The sequence below is a fragment of the Tarenaya hassleriana genome, unplaced genomic scaffold (assembly GCF_000463585.1).
Source record: "Tarenaya hassleriana unplaced genomic scaffold, ASM46358v1 Cleome2, whole genome shotgun sequence".
In the NCBI taxonomy this organism is placed as follows: domain Eukaryota; kingdom Viridiplantae; phylum Streptophyta; class Magnoliopsida; order Brassicales; family Cleomaceae; genus Tarenaya; species Tarenaya hassleriana.
Window position 1 is genome coordinate 301,551 of NW_010965372.1, and position 22,536 is coordinate 324,086.

The 22,536-nt window shown below is 35.4% G+C and overlaps 3 protein-coding genes across 3 annotated transcripts; 2 read left to right on the forward strand and 1 right to left on the reverse strand.

Annotated features, from left to right (window-relative positions):
• Window positions 1–743: 743 nt before the first annotated feature.
• On the reverse strand, window positions 744–3,987 carry LOC104811379 (uncharacterized sugar kinase slr0537). The gene is made up of 8 exons (XM_010538045.2): window positions 3,723–3,987; window positions 2,816–3,079; window positions 2,647–2,718; window positions 2,519–2,557; window positions 2,304–2,411; window positions 2,006–2,103; window positions 1,771–1,882; window positions 744–1,209 (listed from the first exon to the last, which is right to left on the reverse strand). Exons 1-8 carry the CDS (start codon window positions 3,861–3,863, stop codon window positions 961–963), a joined length of 1,083 nt encoding a protein of 360 aa, XP_010536347.1. The 5' UTR covers window positions 3,864–3,987; the 3' UTR covers window positions 744–960.
• Window positions 3,988–16,155: 12,168 nt separating this feature from the next.
• Window positions 16,156–17,667, forward strand: LOC104811381 (isoflavone reductase homolog P3-like). Its single transcript, XM_010538046.1, has 5 exons — window positions 16,156–16,404; window positions 16,505–16,639; window positions 16,719–16,962; window positions 17,046–17,249; window positions 17,363–17,667. Exons 1-5 carry the CDS (start codon window positions 16,222–16,224, stop codon window positions 17,527–17,529), a joined length of 933 nt encoding a protein of 310 aa, XP_010536348.1. The 5' UTR covers window positions 16,156–16,221; the 3' UTR covers window positions 17,530–17,667.
• Window positions 17,668–20,152: 2,485 nt separating this feature from the next.
• LOC104811382 (isoflavone reductase homolog P3-like) lies at window positions 20,153–21,678 on the forward strand. Its single transcript, XM_010538047.1, has 5 exons — window positions 20,153–20,396; window positions 20,491–20,625; window positions 20,721–20,964; window positions 21,048–21,251; window positions 21,361–21,678. Exons 1-5 carry the CDS (start codon window positions 20,214–20,216, stop codon window positions 21,525–21,527), a joined length of 933 nt encoding a protein of 310 aa, XP_010536349.1. The 5' UTR covers window positions 20,153–20,213; the 3' UTR covers window positions 21,528–21,678.
• The last annotated feature ends 858 nt before the right edge of the window (window positions 21,679–22,536 follow it).

Here is a 22,536-nt window from a genome sequence, read left to right on the forward strand (position 1 = left end):
CCGCTCTCTGTTCGTCCTCAAACTATACCGTACTATGAGAGAACCAGATTGTAATACCATTTCAAAATGCCCCGCAAATGTTATGGATATTGAAACCATTCCTAGCGATCAACATGATATCTTTTAACGTATTTTATCCTCTCTCGTACACTTCGCGAGAAATACTTTTGATTAGGTGATTCATCCTAAGTATTTTCCTTTAGATAACTCATCTAAATCAATTTCTAAGCGAGTACGATTAATTTTAGAATTCTCTCGTGATAGACAATAAAAAATGTAGATGTATCTTGTTATAAATAACTCAATAAAATATTTTAAGGATATTGTTGATTATATAATCCTATACCTTTTCTGTCCTCGAATCTCTCTTATTTCGATATCCATTCGTCTCATTCGTGCCCCTATGATCTAGTGGTCTCTAGAAAACCGTTATTTATTCATGCAACTTCATCAAAACCCGCAGTGAACTGCACTGAACCGAATAAAAACAATAATAAAAAAATATTTTTTAAAAAGAAATAATAATTTTATTAAAAAACAAATTCGTGATTCGAATCAAATTTAATATCAAAACTAAATGGTTTCGAGTTTTTTTAAAAGAGAAATTACTGAACCCCTAAAATTAATATAACAGATCTGAATTCGAATTCGCTACATTGTCAAGATAATCGAAATCCAAAGTGACCAAGAAGTTGTAGTCAAAGGGAAGAAGAAAAGGAAGAGATCTACATCAACGAATGGAGTAGAAACAGAAACACTGTCAGAAAAAATTCTGTGTTCATTGCACATCATTTAAAGTTATCAAGGTTCCTACAGACGTGACTTGTGAGAGGTATACAAAATAGAAAGCAAGTAGCCATAAAGAAGGAAACCACACTGCAGATTCTGTGGAACCGGGAGCCAACCCCGAAACCATCCTCGAAATTCCCGATAAATCGGAACGAACAAAGTTCACATTGATCAATTTCGGATCTCGGGAAAAGGGAGGTCCTTCATCTGCAACTGCTTGTACATCCATTGCCAGTTTTCCGGGGTTACCTCTCCCCCGAGAGCACGTATTACAGACCCGCCGCTGCAAGATCCAACCTTGCAGCATTCTTCAAGGGACAAACCTTTTATCAATCCGTATAGAAACCCGCTCGCGAATAGGTCACCTGCTCCCGTTGCGTCGATGGCTTTCGTCTCTCCTATTGCCGGCACTCTTACCACCTGAAAAGTGCAACAAACGTTTTTTTTTGGGGCAAGAAGAATGATTCAGACATCTTTTTTGTTTGGTGGTAGTATCCTCAATTAATGTTAGCAGTAAAGAGACCCTCTAATCCAACCATCACATAAGTTTTTATGGCATAAGTTTCACGGATAATCTTAATTATCCATCGCTTACCTAAGTGTGACCAATTTGGTTAATAACCGTTAACTGAACCGATCCAAATCGAATCACACGTAACCGTACCAAACTGAATCCAATATGAAAACCAAATTGTTATTTTTTTAAGTGAACCTAAACCAAACTACATAAAAAATAACCAAGAAACCTGATTGTTTTTTAAGTGAGGATTTTTATCAATAGAACTAAATTCAAACAAAATCGAACCAAATCGAATTCAATATAAAAACCAAATGGTTGCAATTTTTCGAAAACCGAAATAACTGAGCTCAAATATAACCAAACTAAACCCGAACTGACCATCACTAGCGTGGGAAAATAGAGGTGAAACTCCGTGAAAGATGAAGCTAGTTGTAAAATGACAGTGTCTATTCTAAACCAACCTCTTTTCCATGTTTTGCAATGCATCCCTTCGATGCTAAGGTTACGACAGCCCATCTGCAATGTCTGCCCATAAACGCGAGGGCAGCTTCTGGATCGACATCTTGACCGCCCCTAATACCCGCAATTATGAAGTTAATATTTTTGACCTTGATAAAGGGTTATAGATGAATAAGAAAGCAGACTCGTAAAAATGTACTATGAAGATTGCGGGAGAAAAGCAGAAACATCACGTACCTTAGCAGCTCGGTTGCTTCGTCCTCATTCGCAAAACAGAGGTCTATGTTACCAGACTCCAGCAACTGCAGTAGTTCTGATCTATAATTCCGTACCATCTAATTGAATTTCAAACAATTAAAAATCAGATTCCTCATCCCACCAGCAAAATTTGGTTAGAAAATTTGCAGATTCAAAGAGAAAGGTTCTCTTTATACAACAGAACATAGAACATAGAAGCATAGCTCAAATGTCACTAAAGAAGCTGTAAGTGATGTCTGAGCAGAAGGAAGTGCAAAGGTTGTTCGAAAGGGTATACCTCGAAACTCGCTAAATCCAACGATACAGAAAGACCCTGTTGCTTGGCAATCTGAATAGCAGATTGAATAACTTCCAAATTAAGAATTGCATATCTTAACACCAACCACTGCAACATAGCAACATTACCAATATTCATCTGCACCAATACCCAGAAGACTGACAATAATGTTCTGCTTGCAAATAAAGTCGAGGGAGAAAGGTAACAAACTTAACCTTAGAGCCTACAAAATCTTCTTTGGTTAGCTCATCTGCCTGAAGGATAATGCCGGAAGGATATTAAGCCTTGATTTTTGTAAACTATACATAAGTCATTCAAGGCAACACATCAAACAGATAGGCACCTGAATCTTCACGGCACTTGATAGGCAGGGCCGCATTGTACGGTTGCCAGAGGCATCAACCAAGCAAACACACTACAGAAAACACCGCCATATAAGTGGAATGGAATCAAAGCATTCAAAAGATTAATCTTTTCCCATGTAATAATACCCCGAGAAGAAATTTCATTACCTGAGCCGTGGATCCCTTCTTCTTTCTCAATCTCGAGATATTCACCCCACTGAAACCCATGTTGCTTAAAAATGATTGACCCTCGTCATCGTCTCCAAAAGCTCCGATTATCCCCGTGGATACACCAAAACCGACACTTAGGCCACGAATTGTGTTGGCCACACTGCCTCCTGCCATTGTTTTGAGAGGAGGAGGAAGGCCAGGAGATTCAAGGATATGGGTCTTCACCTCTTTCAGTATATGCTCCAACTCATCCTTTTGGACCTAAAACTCCGGCATATGATATCAAAACTCAATGCCATTTCATAGTTTTTCACTATGTCATAAACCATCAATCACTTCAGTTCAGCTACTTACTTCAAGGACACGAAAAACAATTAAATGTCTTTTACTCTATGAGCTAGGTGAAGGGTCCAAAATGCAGAGAAATGCATGGTGAAAATTATCTCCTTATAACTCATACTTCCATTTATACGGGGATTTATTCTCGGATCTGAGTCTTAGGAACCCTCCTCTCTGCAAAACCTCGGCAATCACATATAAGAACGTAATAAAAGTGCTTCAAGATGTATAACATAGTCAATAATCCAATAGTGACCAAAGCAACTATTGTCAGAAAACAAGGAAGCAACCAAAGCGCCAAAATCCACCCTTTTAGCATCACCGAGTACAGGACTCCAACAGCTATGAAATATTCGAATTCCATCATCCAAAGCCCAAATCCCAGATGCATATGGAAGAAAAAGAGAACGATTAAAGATCCAATCATTTAGATGACGCATCGAAATTCGGACGTATCCGTCCAATTCAGCCACAACCCAGAAGAACCCAGATGAGAAAACGACAATTTACGCGGAGAGAACCCGATTCGCGCGAAAATTAAAGAAATTGAGACAAGAAAACCTACGGGAATTGAACCACCGCGGTCTCCGGGAAGTCGATCGAGCAATGACCAATCGACGGGAGCCACGTAATCCATTAGACCCGCAGGTTGGAGTCCGAGTACAAGAGGAGCTTCGAGGTCATTGGGCAAGGCCTCAGCTCCCATTCTCTCTCTCTCTCTGAATCTCCCTGTCTGTGTGAGAGGGAGTGTATGTAATTGCGTATCCAAGGCCTTGCCTGTTCTCTTCTCGAGAGGCTCTCTGTTTCGTCTCGCTTTATATGCAGAGGAAGATGGAGAACCTTGCGGCTCTCTACGCTCCAGCGTGCAGAAAGTACGTTTTTACGGATTTAGCCCTACGCTCAGGGGTGGCTAATTATTTACCGAATGGTCAAAAAATCGTAACCGAATGAAATTGAATAAAAAAAAGTTAATCGAAAAAGTCAGACAATTTTTTTATAAATTTTTTTTTAATAAAAAAATTAAATTGGAATCCAATAAATCCAAAATTAATATAAAAACCGAATATTTATCATTCTTATAATTCAAAATAATTATTCAAAATAATTGAACTCAGATATAACGGAATCAAAATCAAACCAAAACTTAACTACACTCCTAAAATACAAACTTTTTTAAGGAGAATCGGGTATGATATAAATTTTTTTAAATAAAAATACTAATTTTAAAATTTATAGATAAATATAAAAAAGGTTTAAACTCTTGAATATTTTCAATAATCAAATTAAATTTTATAAATTTTTAAATGACTCTTAAAAATCACCATATAATCATGATATTATATGGTGGTTTTTAAAAATTGTTTAAAATATGTTTTGACTTAAAAGTTAAAAAGAATTTATATATTTTTTAGAATTTTTATAATTCATGTTTTATTTGAATGTTTTATAAATTTTTATATTGATATGATATTTTTAATCAACTAACTCTTAATATACTTGTTTGAGTGTGGAAAGTCATTAGTATTTATTTAATTTAATGGCCATATTACATAAATTTATGCAACACATGTTTAATATTGTATGAGAAACTTTAAAAATAAAATATTTTTATAAAAGAAAATCGCATATAAATATCTTAATTTTTACAGAATTCTTAAATAAATACCTAAACTATAAAATTCTCAAATAAATATCTAACTTTTTTAAAACTTTCACATAAATATCTAAACTTTTAAAACTAAATCAAAATCTATTAACGATATTAAATTTATAATAAAACTCGTTGATAATTGATGATTTAGACATCAAGGAATATTGAACAATAGATAAATTTTTAAAAATTTAAGTATTTATATAGAATTTTTAAAAAGTTCAGAGATATTTATTTATTTGAGAATTTTATGATTTAGATATTTGTTTGACAATTTTATAGAATCAAATTGTCCTCATCTCCCTGGCCATATACAATAGCATTAATATATTTTAACAAATTATTTATTTAATCATTTTGCATAATGCATCCTACACACGCATATATGAAATCCATTTATCACTAAGCCGCACCTCGTGGGCGGCGATAAAGCTCAACCACAATCATTATTCCTTAAAACATTTGTTAAAACCTAGAATCGGATTTTTCTTTTAATAGGTAACGCAAATTATAATTACAATTATTTCCCCAAAATTCAGTGGACCTACAAATTTCAGGAAAGCTAACATTCGAGTCTGAACCCAACAGTTGGTGGTCCAATGGTTGAGAAGTGATAAAGTCATCCTTAAGGTCCTGGATTCGATTTCACTGGTGGAGAGTGATGTAATTTCTGGATCAAAAGAGTCCATATACAAAGGTTGATCCCTGACCTAGGGTGGATGTAGTCGGACCGAAAACCCGGGAAACCATCCTGATTATAAGAAGAAAAAAAAACATTCGAGCCTGATTAGCTTGTAGAATTCCCTGTTACATACATGTGTGATTCTAGATTCGGGTTTTTCTGATTGATAAAAGCTATTCCGCAATAAATCCGAATTCTGTGAAGTTCTTATTTTGGTTTCAGTTTATTTTCGAGTTTTTATTTGGAGTTTGCAATATTTTCTAAAGGGTTTTTACTTTTAGGCTACATGATTCAAGTTCTCATGTGATCAGTTCAAATTGGAAACTTTAATATTCGACGTATTTTTTGGTATGATCCTAGTAATAAAAATGCACATTTTTATATAAACGATCGTAAAAATTAGGAATCTGTTATTTAATGTCATATGTTAATTGATCATTCAACAATAGATGGTATTATCTATGTTGGGGTGGCATAATGGTAAAATAACATATAAAACATTCGATTCAAATTAAAACGTTGGTAGGGGTATTCATCCGAGACTTCTTAATTGGAAGATATAATTGAGTCAAAGAATTGGTGAAATTACTTTGTGTATAAAAAGGAAAAGAATTTCACAAAGAAAATGAATCCACTAATAGTTTGACAAACGAGATACGAATCTTAATAAAGGGACAACATATTTGATTAGAAAAAGATGCGGAATTTACGGGGCGAAAGCCAAAAAAATTATATTTGGCCGTCTTCTAATGAACCCACTAATAATTGCAATAATAACTAATATTTTTATATCTATATTTACGGCTTCTTACTATTGTAATACGATGTCGGACCAATGACAATTCATGCTTGCGTAGGGTTTACACCCTCGACGGTCATGAATCACGCGGATTAGATTCGTCCCGAAGTTTCCATATCTTAGCATGCACATGCATGCCTCTACGTTGTCGGCCGATGATCTTGAAACGAATCAGATTCTTTATAGGCATATATATATGGTTGTCATGTTATTTTACATATCTCTTATCGGATTTGTCCAATTTCATACAAATTCTCGACCTCAATAACTATGAGAATATACAATCAAATCATGTGAGCAATGTACCATTAGAAAGATAATTTCGGTATCTATGAAATGATAGTACGGACGTACAATTTCGACTAAAGGTATAAAAAGTTATGAACGAAATAATATCACTATGTTACTGTAAATACATCTTACGGAAAGGTTCTATCTGTGCTCCCGTGGTTATTAGGAGGTGATTTTAGTGTGATCACAATGCCTTGGAAAACACTCATCTCTGCCCTTTACCCACCAAACGTCAGCCATGGCCCGTTTCAGTGACCTCATCCCATTCACTTCTAGGATAAATCTAAATGTAATAGTTAGAGACAAAATATGTTTTCTCACGAGCATTTTTGGAACTTTTTCTTTCTCGTTCTTACATCTTCGACACCGACAATAAAACTTTCCTATCTAAACGAATATATGTTGATTTGTTGCAAACTCCATAAAATTAGTCAATCTCTCTTCGTAACGCGGAGACACATTACCCGTAGAAGAATCAATTCGTTTGTACATCTATCTTCTTGAATAATATATATAGTTATTAATCGAAAACGTTTTTTTTTTCATGCAAGACTTTTGTTGAAGAATGGGCATATACAGGAAATATGTGATGCGATTTAGTCACTACTATTATCACTAGTGACGCAATTTCATCATTATAGGAAATAGTGATGCAGTTGTATCGCCAAGCATAAGTGACGATATTACATCACTATTTTGTCACCATTTAGTGACATTATAGTGTCTTTACTCTACATCACTCTTTACGTCACTAAATCGATATCATTGCGTCACCGTTTTAATTATGCAAATTTTGCCTCACTATTTGCATTACCTTTAACTCTGCCTGGACATGGGTTATCTCGTGTCTTGCCGATCCCAAACCCGGATAAAGGAGGAGGGTTTTGCGGTAGGTGGTAACCAGCAAACTCAAAACTATGTCATATCTCATATGCAATGAATCCAAATCATATGAACGTTGGAGCGTCCTCTACTTACGATGCGCTGAATCGGAGCCCGGGTGTAGTGAAAAATAGGCAAGGGTGTAAGGCGTCCCCGAATGCGACACGTCATATTAGCGCCCGGATGTGGTGCTAAATAGGTAAGGGTTCCCACATCGTGGACAAATGTGGGTAAAGAAGTTAGTCCAGAGTGTCGATATTACTAAAAGTCAAAGTAGGGGAAGTAATAGGTAGACTTATAGGAAGGAAGGTAAGAAAGTCTCGGTGGAACGAAAATTTAGGGTAGGTACTTGGAATATCGGATCGCTTACGGGAAAGTTGATGGAACTTGTGGACACAATGAGTAGAAGGAGAGTGAACATTGCTTGCATCCAGGAGACAAAGTGGGTAGGAGAGAAAAGTAAGGAGATTGGTAATATGGGTTTTAGATTATGGTATTCGGGTCAAGAACGAAATAGAAATGGGGTGGACATTATCTTAGATAGGTCTTTGAAGGAGTCGGTGGTTACAGTAAAACGAGTAGGCAATAGGATCATACTAGTGAAATTAGTTGTAGAAGGAGAAGCTATCAATGTGATTAGCGCTTATGCCTCGCAAATAGGATTAGATAGCGAATGTAAGGAGAAGTTTTGGGAGGACATGGATAAACTTATGCAAAGTGTATCACCCGAAGAGTCTATTTTTATTGGTGGAGATTTAAATGGACATGTCGGAAAGGATCGACAAAGATATGAAATAGTACATGGAGGGTTTCGCTATGGGAGTAGGAACGAAGAAGGAAAGAGTATCTTAGATTTTGCCATGACGTATGATCTCATATTGGCGAATACCCACTTTCAGAAGAGAGAATCACATTTAGTGACCTTTAAAAGTGGACAAAATCGTAGCCAAAACGACTTTCTTCTTACAAGAAAGTCGAATCGTACCCTCCATAAGGATTGCAAAGTTAACCCGGGTGAAGCTCTGACTAGTCAATATAGGTTGCTAGTGTTTGATGTGAAAATCAAGAGAAAGACATCTCACCCAAGAAAAAGAGATACACCAAGAATTAGGTGGTGGGATTTAAAAGGTAAAAAATGTGAGATATTCGAGAAGGAGATGCTAAAATTGAATGTATGGAGAGAAGATAAAGAAACAAATGAAATGTGGTTAGATATGTCGTCTAGTATTAAGCGTATTGCTAGAGAGGTAGTTAGGGAATCAAAAGGGTATGGACCACCAACAAAGGAAAAAGATGAATAATGATAATAGTACATGATTACGATTTATGAAACTTAATAAATTGATATTATTTATAATTTTTTTATTATTAATATTAATATTTATGATGAATATAATACATTTACCTCTTTCCACTCGATGGATTCATAAAATATTTATTATTACTATTAATAATGAATAGAATATGTTTATAATTGATATTAATAGTAGGGGTGGGCAAAATATCCGAAAAATCCGAACCGATCCGTTATTCGATTCGTATCCGAACCGAAAATTCGGATATCCGGAGTTTACGGATCGGATACGGATATTTCTTTAGAGATATTTGTCGGATACGGATCGGATACGGATATTAAAATTGAATTATCCGACATATCCGATCCGATCCGTATTTTGTAATAATATTATTAAATATAAGAATAATTTCATATGGAGATTTAAAATACTTAATATTTACACGTTTTTAAGGGTGATTCAAAAAAAATTTTATATATATTGAGGTTTATAATTTTAATCTTTTGAATATTAAGATTTATTATGTTTAATGTTTTGAATTTTGAATTTTGAATATATTTATATGTGATAAATTATAATTGTATTTGTATTTGAGTTGATTTGGAATGTTTAAATTATGAATTTTAAATTTGTGAATATCATTTATCTTAAATAGATTATATATTTTATTTACATTTGAATTTATTATTTAATTTAAATTTAAAATTTTATAATATTTTAGGTCGGATACGGATATCCGCAAATATCCGTGATTTTTACGAATATCCGAAATTGCAAATATCCGAAAATTACGGATCGGATACGGATAACAAAATCGAATATTTGTGCGGATCGGATACGGATACGGATATCTCAAAAATCCCGGATATCCGATCCGTGCCCACCCCTAATTAATAGTACAATACTTGTGAAACTTAATAAATTGATATTATTTATAAAATATTTATTATAAGGGTAAATCGCATATAAACCTAAACTTTTATAAAAATTCCAGATAAATACCTGAATTATAAAATTTTTATATAAATACCTGAACTTTTTTAAAATCCTACATAAATATCTAGACTTTTGAAAAACTCTCAAATAAACCCAAAATCTGTTAATGACATCATCTATTTTTATTTGAAAAATACCTGAAATTTGTATTTATTTGGATTTTTTTTAAATCTAGGTATTTCTATAGGATTTTTAAAAATTCAGATATTTATATAGAATTTTTATAGTTCAGGTATTTATGTGGAATTTTCATAAAAATTTAGATATTTATATGTTATTTTTCCTTATTATAACCGTTAATATTTGTGAAAATGAAGGTGTTTTAGGATCATGTTCACCTTTTTCACTCGATCAGATCCTCTTTCGCTCATATAATACATTTATTATTACTATTACATTAATATTTACTAAAACTATAGATACATATTTTTAATATATGAATATGTGATGTGAAAAGAGGGCATGATCCAATCACACTCAAGGAGGAAAGGAAAAAACAAATGAGATTTAAGTTATTTGGGTATGTATACCTATTTAATATAGGAAAAATCCCAAAAAAATACTGAACTTTCAAATTTTGACAAAAAATATTGAACTTTTTATTTTATCAAATAAACATTAAACTTTTTTTAAGTTTGACAAATAAACACTTAACTCTCCAACGATTGTCAAAATAAACAAAATGACTGATGTGGCACAATGAGATACAAACACATCAGATTATTTTTCTTAGTTTTTTTACAATAAAAAAAAGTTCATGTATTTTTGTGGATTACTAAAAAAGTTCAGTCTTTTTTTGGTAATCGGAGAAAAGTTCATGTATTTTTTGGATTACTTAAAAAGTTCAGTGTTTTTTTAGATTCGTTTAAAAAATTTAATATTTATTTGACAAAAAATAAAGTTTGGTGTTTCTTTAATCAAAATTGAAAAGTTCGGTGTTTTTTTTTTTGGATTTTTCCTTAATATATAATCCAAATGGGCTTAATCTATCCAATCCATTTAAATAAACTAATCCAATTGGTTAATTCATGGTTATATTATTGGGTTGGGTTTGGGTATAAAATCCCTTTAACCCAACCAAATTAACATCCCTAAAAAACTCATAAACTTCACCAAAAAATCCTTTTCACGAGTTTAAAATTGTCTCATCTCGAGATCTCCAATCCGTTTTTCGAGTGCATATTTGCTCCTTCTCGAGTCCACGACTTACCGGGTTTACATGCTCAAGACACAACCCAAACGACTTACAACAATCTGTTGGGAATCAAATTTCCCCTTTTTCGGCCTCCTTTCATAAGCCTTTAATCTCTTCATCATGTTCATAACGAACTCCTCCTGCATTCGCAAGCATAAAATTGATTTGCCTCGAACTTTCTTCACACCCACATATCCTAAAAAGATTACAAAATGCTTATAATTCACAAGAACGAAACTCACACACAATTCTAAAACTCGAAAAGAATACACACACTTCAGCTTTTGCTCTATTTCGAGTTCAAGAATACAGATGTAGAAATCGAATTCTGCACTTCTCAAACTGAAAATGAATGCTCAAGAATTGTTTTTGAAAACCATGACTTCATTCACCTTAAACTGGAAATTACATATATAAGAGTCTTTATACACATACTAAAGCAGAAAAAACTGAAAATCAGAAGTTACGTAAAAGCAAATAAACTACAACACAACTACATAAATAACTGTCAAATAAACTGCAGCTCCAATCTTGAGAACGTGTTTTCCTCCAGATCGTGGGCGAGTGGTCAAGTTTGGGGTAGGAGGTAACTCCAACTTGAAGTTGAGTGTTCGATTCCTGGCTGGTGGGGAGGGAGGTAATTTCTGGGTTTATATGATCCATATACAAAGGCTGCTCCCGGACCGGAGGTTTACCTAGTCAGCGCGCCCGAAGGGTAGCAGCTAGGAGTCCTCCGTTATCATAAAAAAAAAAACATGTCTCCTCTTCAGCTCCACTTGATCAATTAACAATGTTCTGATACCATGACAACTTTTACCAATTAAAAACTCAGACAAAATCAACATATATACACAAACTTACAATACATGTACTCACTCACAAAACTATTTGGATATTTCTCCGGAAATGATTACAAAAATAAATTCTACAATAGTTATTTTACAGCCGTAAATGTTGCTTTTTTATAGAACAATAACAAAATCTTTAAGAAACTTCCTTTTAAAACCACTTTAAAATCTTCCACTCTTACAACATCTCATAACTGCACATACACAATAAACTACTCTTTCATTGTAGCTTTTATCTTCATTTTTTCCGGTTCTTCTTCAACATTTCATTCTTCTAAATAAAAATAGCCAACAAACTCCTTAATTCAAAGTCTCTCACATATCACAAACTTCAATCTTCAAACTTCAACACAAAATCTCGTTTCAACAATCTTCGCAACTTCTTTCTCAAGTACAAGGTTGGCCTATCTCAAGTTCTCCAATGTGTTTCTCGAGTACATATCTACCCTTCTCGAGTCTGTAACCTTTTGGGTTTACTTGAACAAGGTACAACCTAAACGACTTACAGGAATATGTCAGGAATCAAATTCTCCCTTTTTTTCCTCCTTATATGAGCCTTTGACCTTTTCACGTTCATGACGAACTCTTCATGCATTCAAGAGCATAAAATTGATCTGCCTCGAACTTTCTTCATAACCACAGATCCCAAAAAGATAAAAAAAAACCGTAGAAAACTTCCTTTTAAAATTGCTTAAAAAACTTTCACCCTTATAATTTCCATAACATGCATATAGACAAAAACCGACTCTCACATGTTGCTTCTATCTTTGTTTTTTCTGATGCTTCTTCTACATTTTATTCTTATGCATTTAGTTTAACACTTTGAATAAAATCTTCAAACTTCGACACAACATCTCGCTTCAACAATCGTCACAACTTCTTTCTTGAATGCAAAGCTACTCCATCTCGAGCTCTCCAATGCATTTATCGAGTGCACATCTGTCTCTTCTCGAATTTGCAAATTTATCGAGGTTACGTGATTAAGGCACAATCTAAACGACTTATTTACAACAATTTATCGGAAATCAATTATCCCTTTTTCGGCCTCCTTGCATGAGCCTTCAACCTCTTCACATTTATGACGAAGTCCTCATGCGTTCAAGAGCATAGAATTCATCCGCCTTGAACTTTTTTCACAGCCACAGATCCCAAAAAGATCACAAAAAACACCCTGATACTATGATAACTTTCTCAAATAAATCTCTAACACAACAAAGACACATACACATTGCAATATTTGCAACATATACGTTAAAACAAACATAAATATTAACTTCCCTTATGAGTAGGATTATAATAAACAACATTGCTGCAATAATTTCTATGACATCTAACCCTTTTCCTATATAGAACTGTAAGCCCACAACTGTATACAAACTTCTTTCATAACGGTTTCCTTTGCAATGTCTTCCATAACCGATGCCTTTGCAATTTCTCCCATAATCACTTCTTCCTTCATGAGTTCTTTGAGTCATAGAAAACCAACAATATTCGATATTCAGAAATACAACCTGCGAGATGAATCAAATACCATGAAATTAGCTAGTTTCGTTCATTTAACCCTTCTTGGTGGGACTAATATTAACCGTGGGAGACGTACTAAACTTCCACACAATGATATCAATACTAATAATAAGAGTGATACTCATAATAATAAAGAAAACTAGAAAAACGTTCAGAGAAGCCCATCTATACATAAAACAATGTTCCGTTGTGTGGTTCAGGAGAAGGAAGAAAGAGGTTGGAAAGCGGAAATGGAGGAGGAGGGAGCTCAAAAATCGGAGTTTCCCCAAGTCATTCGACTCATGCAGGTCAATTAAATGGGCAAAACCAACCAACAAGTAGCTCGACAAGCCACAACCAACTGACAAGTAGCTCGACAAGCCACACAGGATCAATACCTTACAATCTCCAAAGACAACCCGTATGTAATAAAAATTCGTACCAAAATTGTATCCCTCATAAATATCCCAAGTTATCATTGTAAACCTAAACCAAATATAATATGTAGTAATTGTTGGTTCTGTTGGTTCAAGTCTGATATAGAAGATATTGGTTCAAGGATTGATTTAAGAAAATGAAGTGGGTTGATATCGCAGTTTGTATTTTTCAATTTGTTTTTGACAGTAATGTAGTTTGTGTGCTTTTATACTTTTATGTAACTTCCATTTAGCAATTTTTTAGTTTTTTCTATGTAAATACATGTCTGGACACATATGTTGTTTATGGAATGAAGTGTATGTTTGCAGAAAAAAAGTTGTAGTGTGTTGCTTGTGTGTTTTTTGTTTCCGTACAAAATTTTTTGTCAGATTCCTGTGTTTTTAAAGCAAAGGGTGAGGTGTTAGATAAGAATTCACAAGACATAATAGTGGTATCAGAGCTGTTGATTTCAAGAGATTTGTGTGTGTTTTTCTCTCTCCAAAAAAACTGAGTTCAAAATGGATCCAAATGTTGGTGAGAGCTCTTCCCTATATGAACTCTCCATGATCCAATGGTGATCGAGTTACCAAGTTTGAGTTGTGAAGATGAAAGTTTTTTTGAAGGGTTCATATATGTGGGAAGCCGTAGAAGGGGACTATAAAATTGTTCTGTTGGGTGCTAATCCTACAATGAGTAAGACAAAGTTGTACAAGGAGAGAGTGACGAGTAAAACAAAGGTCATGTCTTGCATCTTCTCGACAGTTTCAGTGTCGATCTTCACCAAGATTATGGGGCTGGAGTCTACTAAAGAGATGTGGGATTTTCTGAAAAAGGAATACAAAGGGGTCGAAAAAAATCAAAGGAATGAAAGTCCTAAATTTGTTGCGAGAGTTCGAACGGTAACAACAAATGAAGGGAAACGAGTCTTTGAAAGACTATATCAATCGTCTTGCCGATATAATCAATAATGTAAGAATTCTTAGCATTGAAGGTAACTATGATAAGATTTGTGTAGAAAATTCTTGTTTTTGTACTAGAAAACTTTGAAGCAACGATGACATCTTTGCAAAATACTAAAGATATGTCGAAAATCAAGCTGTGAGAGGTTCTTAGTGCCCTTCAAGTGCAAAAACAAATGAGACTTATGAGAGATGATGAGCCTAAGAAAGGAGGATTCAGTGGAAGGTTCTCTAATAGCAAAAACAAAAATAAATTTTGAAGGAAATGAAAAATTTGGTGAGCAACTCATTGAATCGTGCAAGCATTATGGTAAGAAAAGTCATCCACATTCTAAATGTTGGAGGAGACCCGATATAAGATGTAAAAAAATGTAACAAGCTCGGACATGTTGAGAAGATTTGCAAAGAAAACAATACTGAAAATGTCGAAGTTGATACCAAATAATGTACGCTTTGATCCAAGGGTTGATATATTTGGGGTGAAAGTTCGAACTGAAGCCAATCACCGACCTTTAAGTCGACACTTCAGATTTGACCGTCGGCAGTATTGACCGTGGAGCTTTTGCCCAGATCTTTCGTTCAGATCATTCTATTCATTTTCTCGTACTATTTTCTCTGATTTTTTTTTAAATTTATTTGAGAAATTATTTAATAATATATTAAACACTAAAGTTACTAAAACAATGGATAAAATTATATTCCACAAAAACGTTATCATTTGTTTAGAATCATTAATGATTGCTCAAAATAAATTTAAATTGTTGGGGAGACTCGAAGTGAACTTTGGGGACGATCTAGACATGAGTTTTTATGTAGAAAATATAGAAACTGGCACATATTATATACAAATTGGTCATGAATCAACACTAAATTACGCGAGTTAATAATAATTTTAAAAGTACATAAATTTTTATTTTTATACGTTTCAAAAATATTCGTTTCTAAATTTAATTTCAATTTCAATTTTTTTATTAGCCAAACTTATTGATCGAGTATGAAAAGACAATAATTTTAATTTGTGAATGAAATTGATAATAATATATGAGTTGGTATATACTTAGGATTGTTAATAATTGGTTTTCGCCGGTATAAATTTTATATTCCAGATGTTTTCCAATATGTTTTCTAAGAATAATAAAATCTTCCATAAGTGAACACTTTTATTAATATTATATACAAATATATATAGAGAGGAGAGAGAAAGCATTAAATAATATTTAAGTTTCGATAATTAAAGATATACAGTTTTATATGATTTCTAATTTAAATTTATACTCGTTCCAAATAAACCACTTGTGCAAATTGTTTATATTATCAATCAAAATAATGCAAACACTTCTGACGCGTTCACGTGAAAATCATAAAAGATGGCCTAAGCAGCAGCCAAATGAGACGACCAAGGCAAGGGTATTTATGTCATTTACTAACCCCACTTTCGGCCTATAAATTCCTCCTCGCCTTCAATGGACAAACCACGAAAACACAACTCAAAGCAACATTCTCATAACACATTTCGCGGTGAATAACTCTTTGAAAATCTTCGAAAATGGCGGAGAAGAGCAAGATTCTGGTGATCGGAGGGACAGGGTATTTCGGTAAATTCATGGTCCAGGGAAGTGCGAAATCGGGGCACCCCACGTTTGCGCTGCTGAGAGAGTCCACTGTGTCGAATCCCGACAAGGCCAAACTCGTCCAAGGTTTCAAGGATCTCGGCGTCAACATACTCTACGTGAGTCTCTCTCTCTCTCCTCCGATTTGATTTGTCTAAGGATTTGAGATTAAATCCATGATTAATTTGAGCTGTTTGACTGATGGTTGATTTGGTGCAGGGAGACATCAATGATCACGAGAGCTTAGTGAAAGCGATAAAGCAAGTGGATGTGGTGATATCGACAGTTGGAAACTCACAAATCTTAGACCAAACTAAGATCATTGCAGCAATCAAGGAAGCTGGAAATGTTAAGGTCAGCTTCTCCATTCATACATGAATCCTGATTATCAACAAGAGTAAAACTAAGTTGGTTTTGTTCATTGTCACTGCAGAGATTCTTACCTTCAGAGTTTGGGAACGACGTTGATCGTTCACGGTCGATCGGCCCCGCGAGAGAGGAGTTCAATCACAAAGCTCAGATCCGTCGGGCTGTGGAGGCCGCGGGAGTACCATACACGTACGTGAACAGCAACTGCTTCGCCGGTTATTTCACGCCTTCGCTGTTCCAATGCCACCTCGGAATTTGGAGCCCTCCGAGGGACAAAGTCGGCATCTATGCCGATGGAAACGTTAAAGGTACGATTTGTCAGATACATTTTCACGTCTCTAGGGTTAATTAGGGTTTGGATATTGATTGAGTCGCCATCCTTTTCCTGCAGCCATTATGAACAAGGAGGAAGACGTGGCCGCATACACCATGAAAACGGTCGATGACCCGACAACTCTGAACAAGATTCTCTACGTCAACCCTCCGAAGAACATTCTCTCCACCAACGAAATCGTCGCCTTGTGGGAGAAAAAGATTGGGAAAACTCTCGAAAAGACTTACATTTCCGAGGAAGAACTCCTCAAGAGCATTGAAGGCAAGTTCATCATATATACTACAATATATATACACACTCAAGTGTGTGTATATCTATACACACACACATTAATTACACATATTAATCTTGTGTATTACTTGGTGCAACTGCAGAGTCCCCGGCTCCCCTCAATTACTTCTTCGCCTTGAACCATGCGTTGTTCATCAAGGGCGATCTCACTTGGTTCACCATCGACCCTTCGGTCGGAGTGGAGGCTTCAGAGCTTTATCCAGACGTCAAGTACACAAGCGTCGACGAGGACCTTGACCAGTTTGTTTGAGTGAACCCTTTTGCATGCTGCGTGTTTGGATATTGAAGATTTGTCCGAGAGAGACTGTGATGAATTTCTTTTCTTGTATTGTATCGTACTGTTTTTCCCTTTTTCATTATATTAATAAAGTTTTATGTTTCGTCTATATATCCTTTGAAACGATCGATTCAGCCTCGCAGAATTGGAAAATTGCTCAAAGAGTGGAAACGATCGGTTCGGCCTTGGCTGAAACGATCAGTTCGATGTCCAGATTTTGAAACCTTTCGATTTCACGCAAGACGAAAAGAAATAAAGAGACAGCCTCCAAGGACGAAATTATTCAGATTTTAGACATAAAATACACACAAGAGCATAAGAAAAGGGGAAAATTATCAAGATATAAGAGATCGGAGTAGAAGACGGAGACTACGAAGTCGGAAAATCAACTAAGCATTCTTCGCTTCTTCTATTTTACGATGTTTTGTATTATTGATATGAACTCTGACGTCTCGATATTTAGCGAGTAGTTCCATAACTATAGGTTAGGGATTTGCAATTAGGGAATTTATTTATTCTATTCAGTTTATTGAGTTGTTCTTAATACGTTTAATCTTATTGGTCACTTGATTGAATGAACTTATGATTTTAATTCGCATAGACATATGATATTATAATCTGGAAATAACTCAATAAATAGAATAAGTTTTGCATCGAGAGATGGATATTTGCCTAAGAATTATGATACTGTTTGTTCATGCATCTAGGATTTAGACTGTTGAATCGAGAGATTAATAAGATAATGACTAGATAGTGAAATTAGACTTGAGAGAGTTATATTCTATCTTAGAGCTTGAATTTCTCGAATTGAATTTATAAAATATAGAGATCTATATCTTTGGAAATACCCTTATGTAAGTAATCCCGAAACCTACAATGTTCGTCATTCATATTTTACAATTGATTTTTGTTATTTGTTTTGATACATTCTCATCATTCTAACAATCTTTCTCTAGATCGAGTTGTGGATTATAGAATTTGATTCATTTGTTTATTTGTTTGTGTGTTCGATCCTAGTTACTATATACGATCTGTACTCTTGCGGAGCTTGTTGAGTATAGGAATATTATTATTTGATCATAATTCTATACCTAGATTTACAACATCAAGTTTTTGGCATCGTTGTCGGGAAATTTGCGTCTGACATCCTTCAGCACTTCGCCCGTTGTTGTTGGCCATCCCCTCCCACAACGCTCGACGGTAGACATGAATGGGTGCTCTTGATAGCAAAGCTTATCATCCAAGTGATCATCTACCAAATATGGAAGGAACGAAACTAACGGATCTTTACGGGGCGGTCTCACGATATCCCGGAAATCAAGCGTCAAATGGACATAGTGATGGGAAGCATCCTTCTTCCTCTATCGCAATCCGGTCCGATGGCTGACAGAGAATCATTGGAGAGTTGGTTCTATTTGACCAATCCATCCCGAACTTTGCTGGCAGCGACACTTTCCTAATCTATTTTGGGTCTTGCCTTTTGTCATGGGATTCATGTATGGCAGCAAATACGCTGAATTGTCCGATTGAAGAAGAAGCAGCAGCGTACCCTGTTGCAGAGGCGATAGACGAACAAACCCAAATGGGAACAGAAACCAGGATTATTAGGAGAAGACAGTAATGGTCATACGCACGAATCGTCGGCAGTATTGACTGTGGAGCTTTTGCCCAGATCCTTCGTTCAGATCATCCTATTTATTTTCTCTGTATTTTTTTTAATTTATTTGAGGAATTATTTAATAATATATTAAACAGTAAAGTTAATTAATCATTTGTTTAGAATCATTAATGATTTCTCAAAATAAATTTAAATTGCTGGGGAGACCCTAAGTGAACTTTGGGGATGATCTAAACATGAGTTTTTATGTAGAAAATATAGAAACTGGCACAAATTATATACAAATTAGTCACGAATCAACACTAAATTACGCGGGTTAATAATAATTTTAGAAGTACATAAATTTTTATTTTTATATGTTTCAAAAATATTCGTTTCTAAATTTAATTTTAATTTCATTTTTTTATTAACCAAACTTATTGATCGAGTATGAAAAGACAATAATTTTAATTTGTGAATGAAATTGATAATAATATACGAGTTGGTATATATTAAGGATTGTTAATAATTGGTAATGGTATAAATTTTATATTCCAGATGATTTGCAATATGTCTTCTAAGAATAATAGAATCTTCCATAAGTGAACCTTTTTATAAATATTATATATATATATATAGAGAGAGAGAGAGAAAGCATTAGACTATCGATATACGATTTTAGAACCGGTAGAAGAAAACTTATATTTGGCAAACTATTAAATAATGTTTCGATAATTAGAAATACACAGTTTTCTATTATTTCTAATTTAAATTTATATTCGTTCCAATAAACAACTTGTGCCAATTGGTTATATTATCAATAAAAATAATAATGCAAACACGATAGACGCATTCACATGAAAATCATAAAAGATGGCGCTAAGGCAGCAGCCAAATGAGACGACCCGGCCAAGGGTATTTATGTCATTTACTAACCCCACCTTCGGCCTATAAATTCCTCCTCGCCTCCACCGGACAAACCACGAAAACGTAACTCAAAGCAACATTCTCATAAACTCTCACACATTTTGCGGTGAAGAACTCTTTGAAAATCTTGAAAATGGCGGAGAAGAGCAAGATTCTGGTGATCGGAGGAACAGGGTATTTCGGTAAATTCATGGTCCAAGGAAGTGCGAAATCGGGGCACCCGACGTTTGCGCTGCTTAGAGAGTCCACCGTGTCGAATCCCGACAAGGCCAAACTGGTCCAGGGTTTCAAGGATCTCGGCGTCAACATACTCTACGTGAGCCTCTCTTTCTCTTCAGATTTTAATTTTTCTAAAGATTTGAGATTAAATCCATGATTTGAGCGGTTGACTGACGGTTGATTTGGTGCAGGGAGACATAAACGATCACGAGAGCTTGGTGAAAGCGATAATGCAAGTGGATGTGGTGATATCGACAGTTGGGAACTCGCAGATCTTAGACCAAACTAAGATCATTGCAGCAATCAAGGAAGCTGGAAATGTTAAGGTCAGCTTCTCCATTCATTCATGAATCTCGATTATCAACAAGATCGTAAAACCCGATAAAATAAAACTAAGTTGGTTTTGTTCATCTCACTGCAGAGATTCTTACCTTCGGAGTTTGGGAACGATGTTGATCGTTCACGGTCCATCGGCCCCGCGAGAGAGGAGTTTAATCACAAAACTCAGATCCGTCGGGCCGTGGAGGCCGCGGGAGTACCATACACGTACGTGAACAGCAACTGCTTCGCCGGTTATTTCACGCCTTCCCTGTTCCAATGCCACCTCGGGATTTGGAGCCCTCCTAGGGACAAAGTCGGCATCTATGCTGACGGAAACGTTAAAGGTACGATTTGTCAGATACATTTTCACGTCTCTAGGGCTATTTAGGATTTGGATATTGATTGGGTTGCGATCCTTTTCCTGCAGCCATTATGAACAAGGAGGAAGACGTGGCCGCATACACCATGAAAACGGTCGATGACCCGACTACTCTGAACAAGATTCTCTACGTCAACCCTCCGAAGAACATTCTCTCCACGAACGAAATCGTCGCCTTGTGGGAGAAAAAGATTGGGAAAACTCTCGAAAAGACTTACATTTCCGAGGAAGAACTCCTCAAGAGCATTGAAGGCAAGCTCATCATACTACAATATATATATGCTCAAGTGTGTGTATATATACACACACACATTAATTAATTACACATATTAATCTCGTGTATTACTTGCTGCATCTGCAGAGTCCCCGGCTCCCCTCAATTATTTCTTCGCCCTGAACCATGCGTTGTTCATCAAGGGCGATCTCACTTGGTTCACCATCGACCCTTCAATCGGATTGGAGGCTTCGGAGCTTTATCCAGATGTCAAGTACACAAGCGTCGACGAGGATCTTGACCAGTTTGTTTGAGTGAACCCTTTTGCGTGCTGCGTGTTTGGATGAAGATTGCTTTATATGCATATTGAAGATTTGTCCGAGAGAGACCGTGATGAATTTCTCTTCTTGTATTGTATTGCTTTTTCTTGTTTCATTACATTAATAAAGTTTTATGTTTCGTCTACGCTTTACTTTTTTAATTATATACATAATTTTGGATCATTGATCCAAAATAAATTGCACCAAGGTTCTATTGGGACCATAATATGTTAAAGTTTCATTTTGATCAGATTGTTGTTTGGTCCGTGCGGCATTCGCTAAGTCTTTTGGACAGAACGAACATTTGTATCCGACCTGTTTTCAATAAAATCCCGATTCGTTTAACTCGCGATCCTAGAAACGCCCATGTCTCTGCGGTGTAACCCTCGTTCGGTCTCGCTTACAAGAGAAATGTTTTTCTTGTATTCTCATTAATAATAATACATGAATATATAGGCATATGTAATCAACGATTAAGTAATGAATAGCCAATATTCTAAGCGAGACCAATCTTATCTGACGAAGATTGAAGTTCGCGCAGAAGAGATTTGGTGAGTGCATCTACAAGTTGATCTTGAGATGTCATATGAGTCACCCGAAGTCGGCCATTTTGCACCAATTCTCGAATGAAACGGTAATCTCAGAGACTGATGTGACACGAATGTGCGGTACGTATGCGCGAGTTGGGTTGCACGACAATGGTCGGCAGCGCAAAAAATTGCGGCGACAAGGCCAGAGAAAAAAAAAAGAAAGTAAAGGCGCAAAAAGTGCGACGCATACTGCGTGATAGTTTAGCAGTGAAGCCATTGGAGAAAAAACAGTGATGCAAATACGCAGATCGAATATCGGAGTTTTCTAATCGAAATGGGATAAAATCCATATTTAAAGATCTCACAACGGGTAGGGTTGACGTCGATAAACGAACGTCGTAAAAAAAAATATAAAAGTAGCACGTCAACTAGGGTTGATGGTGATGAATACGCTTTCGGATTCAACCAACATT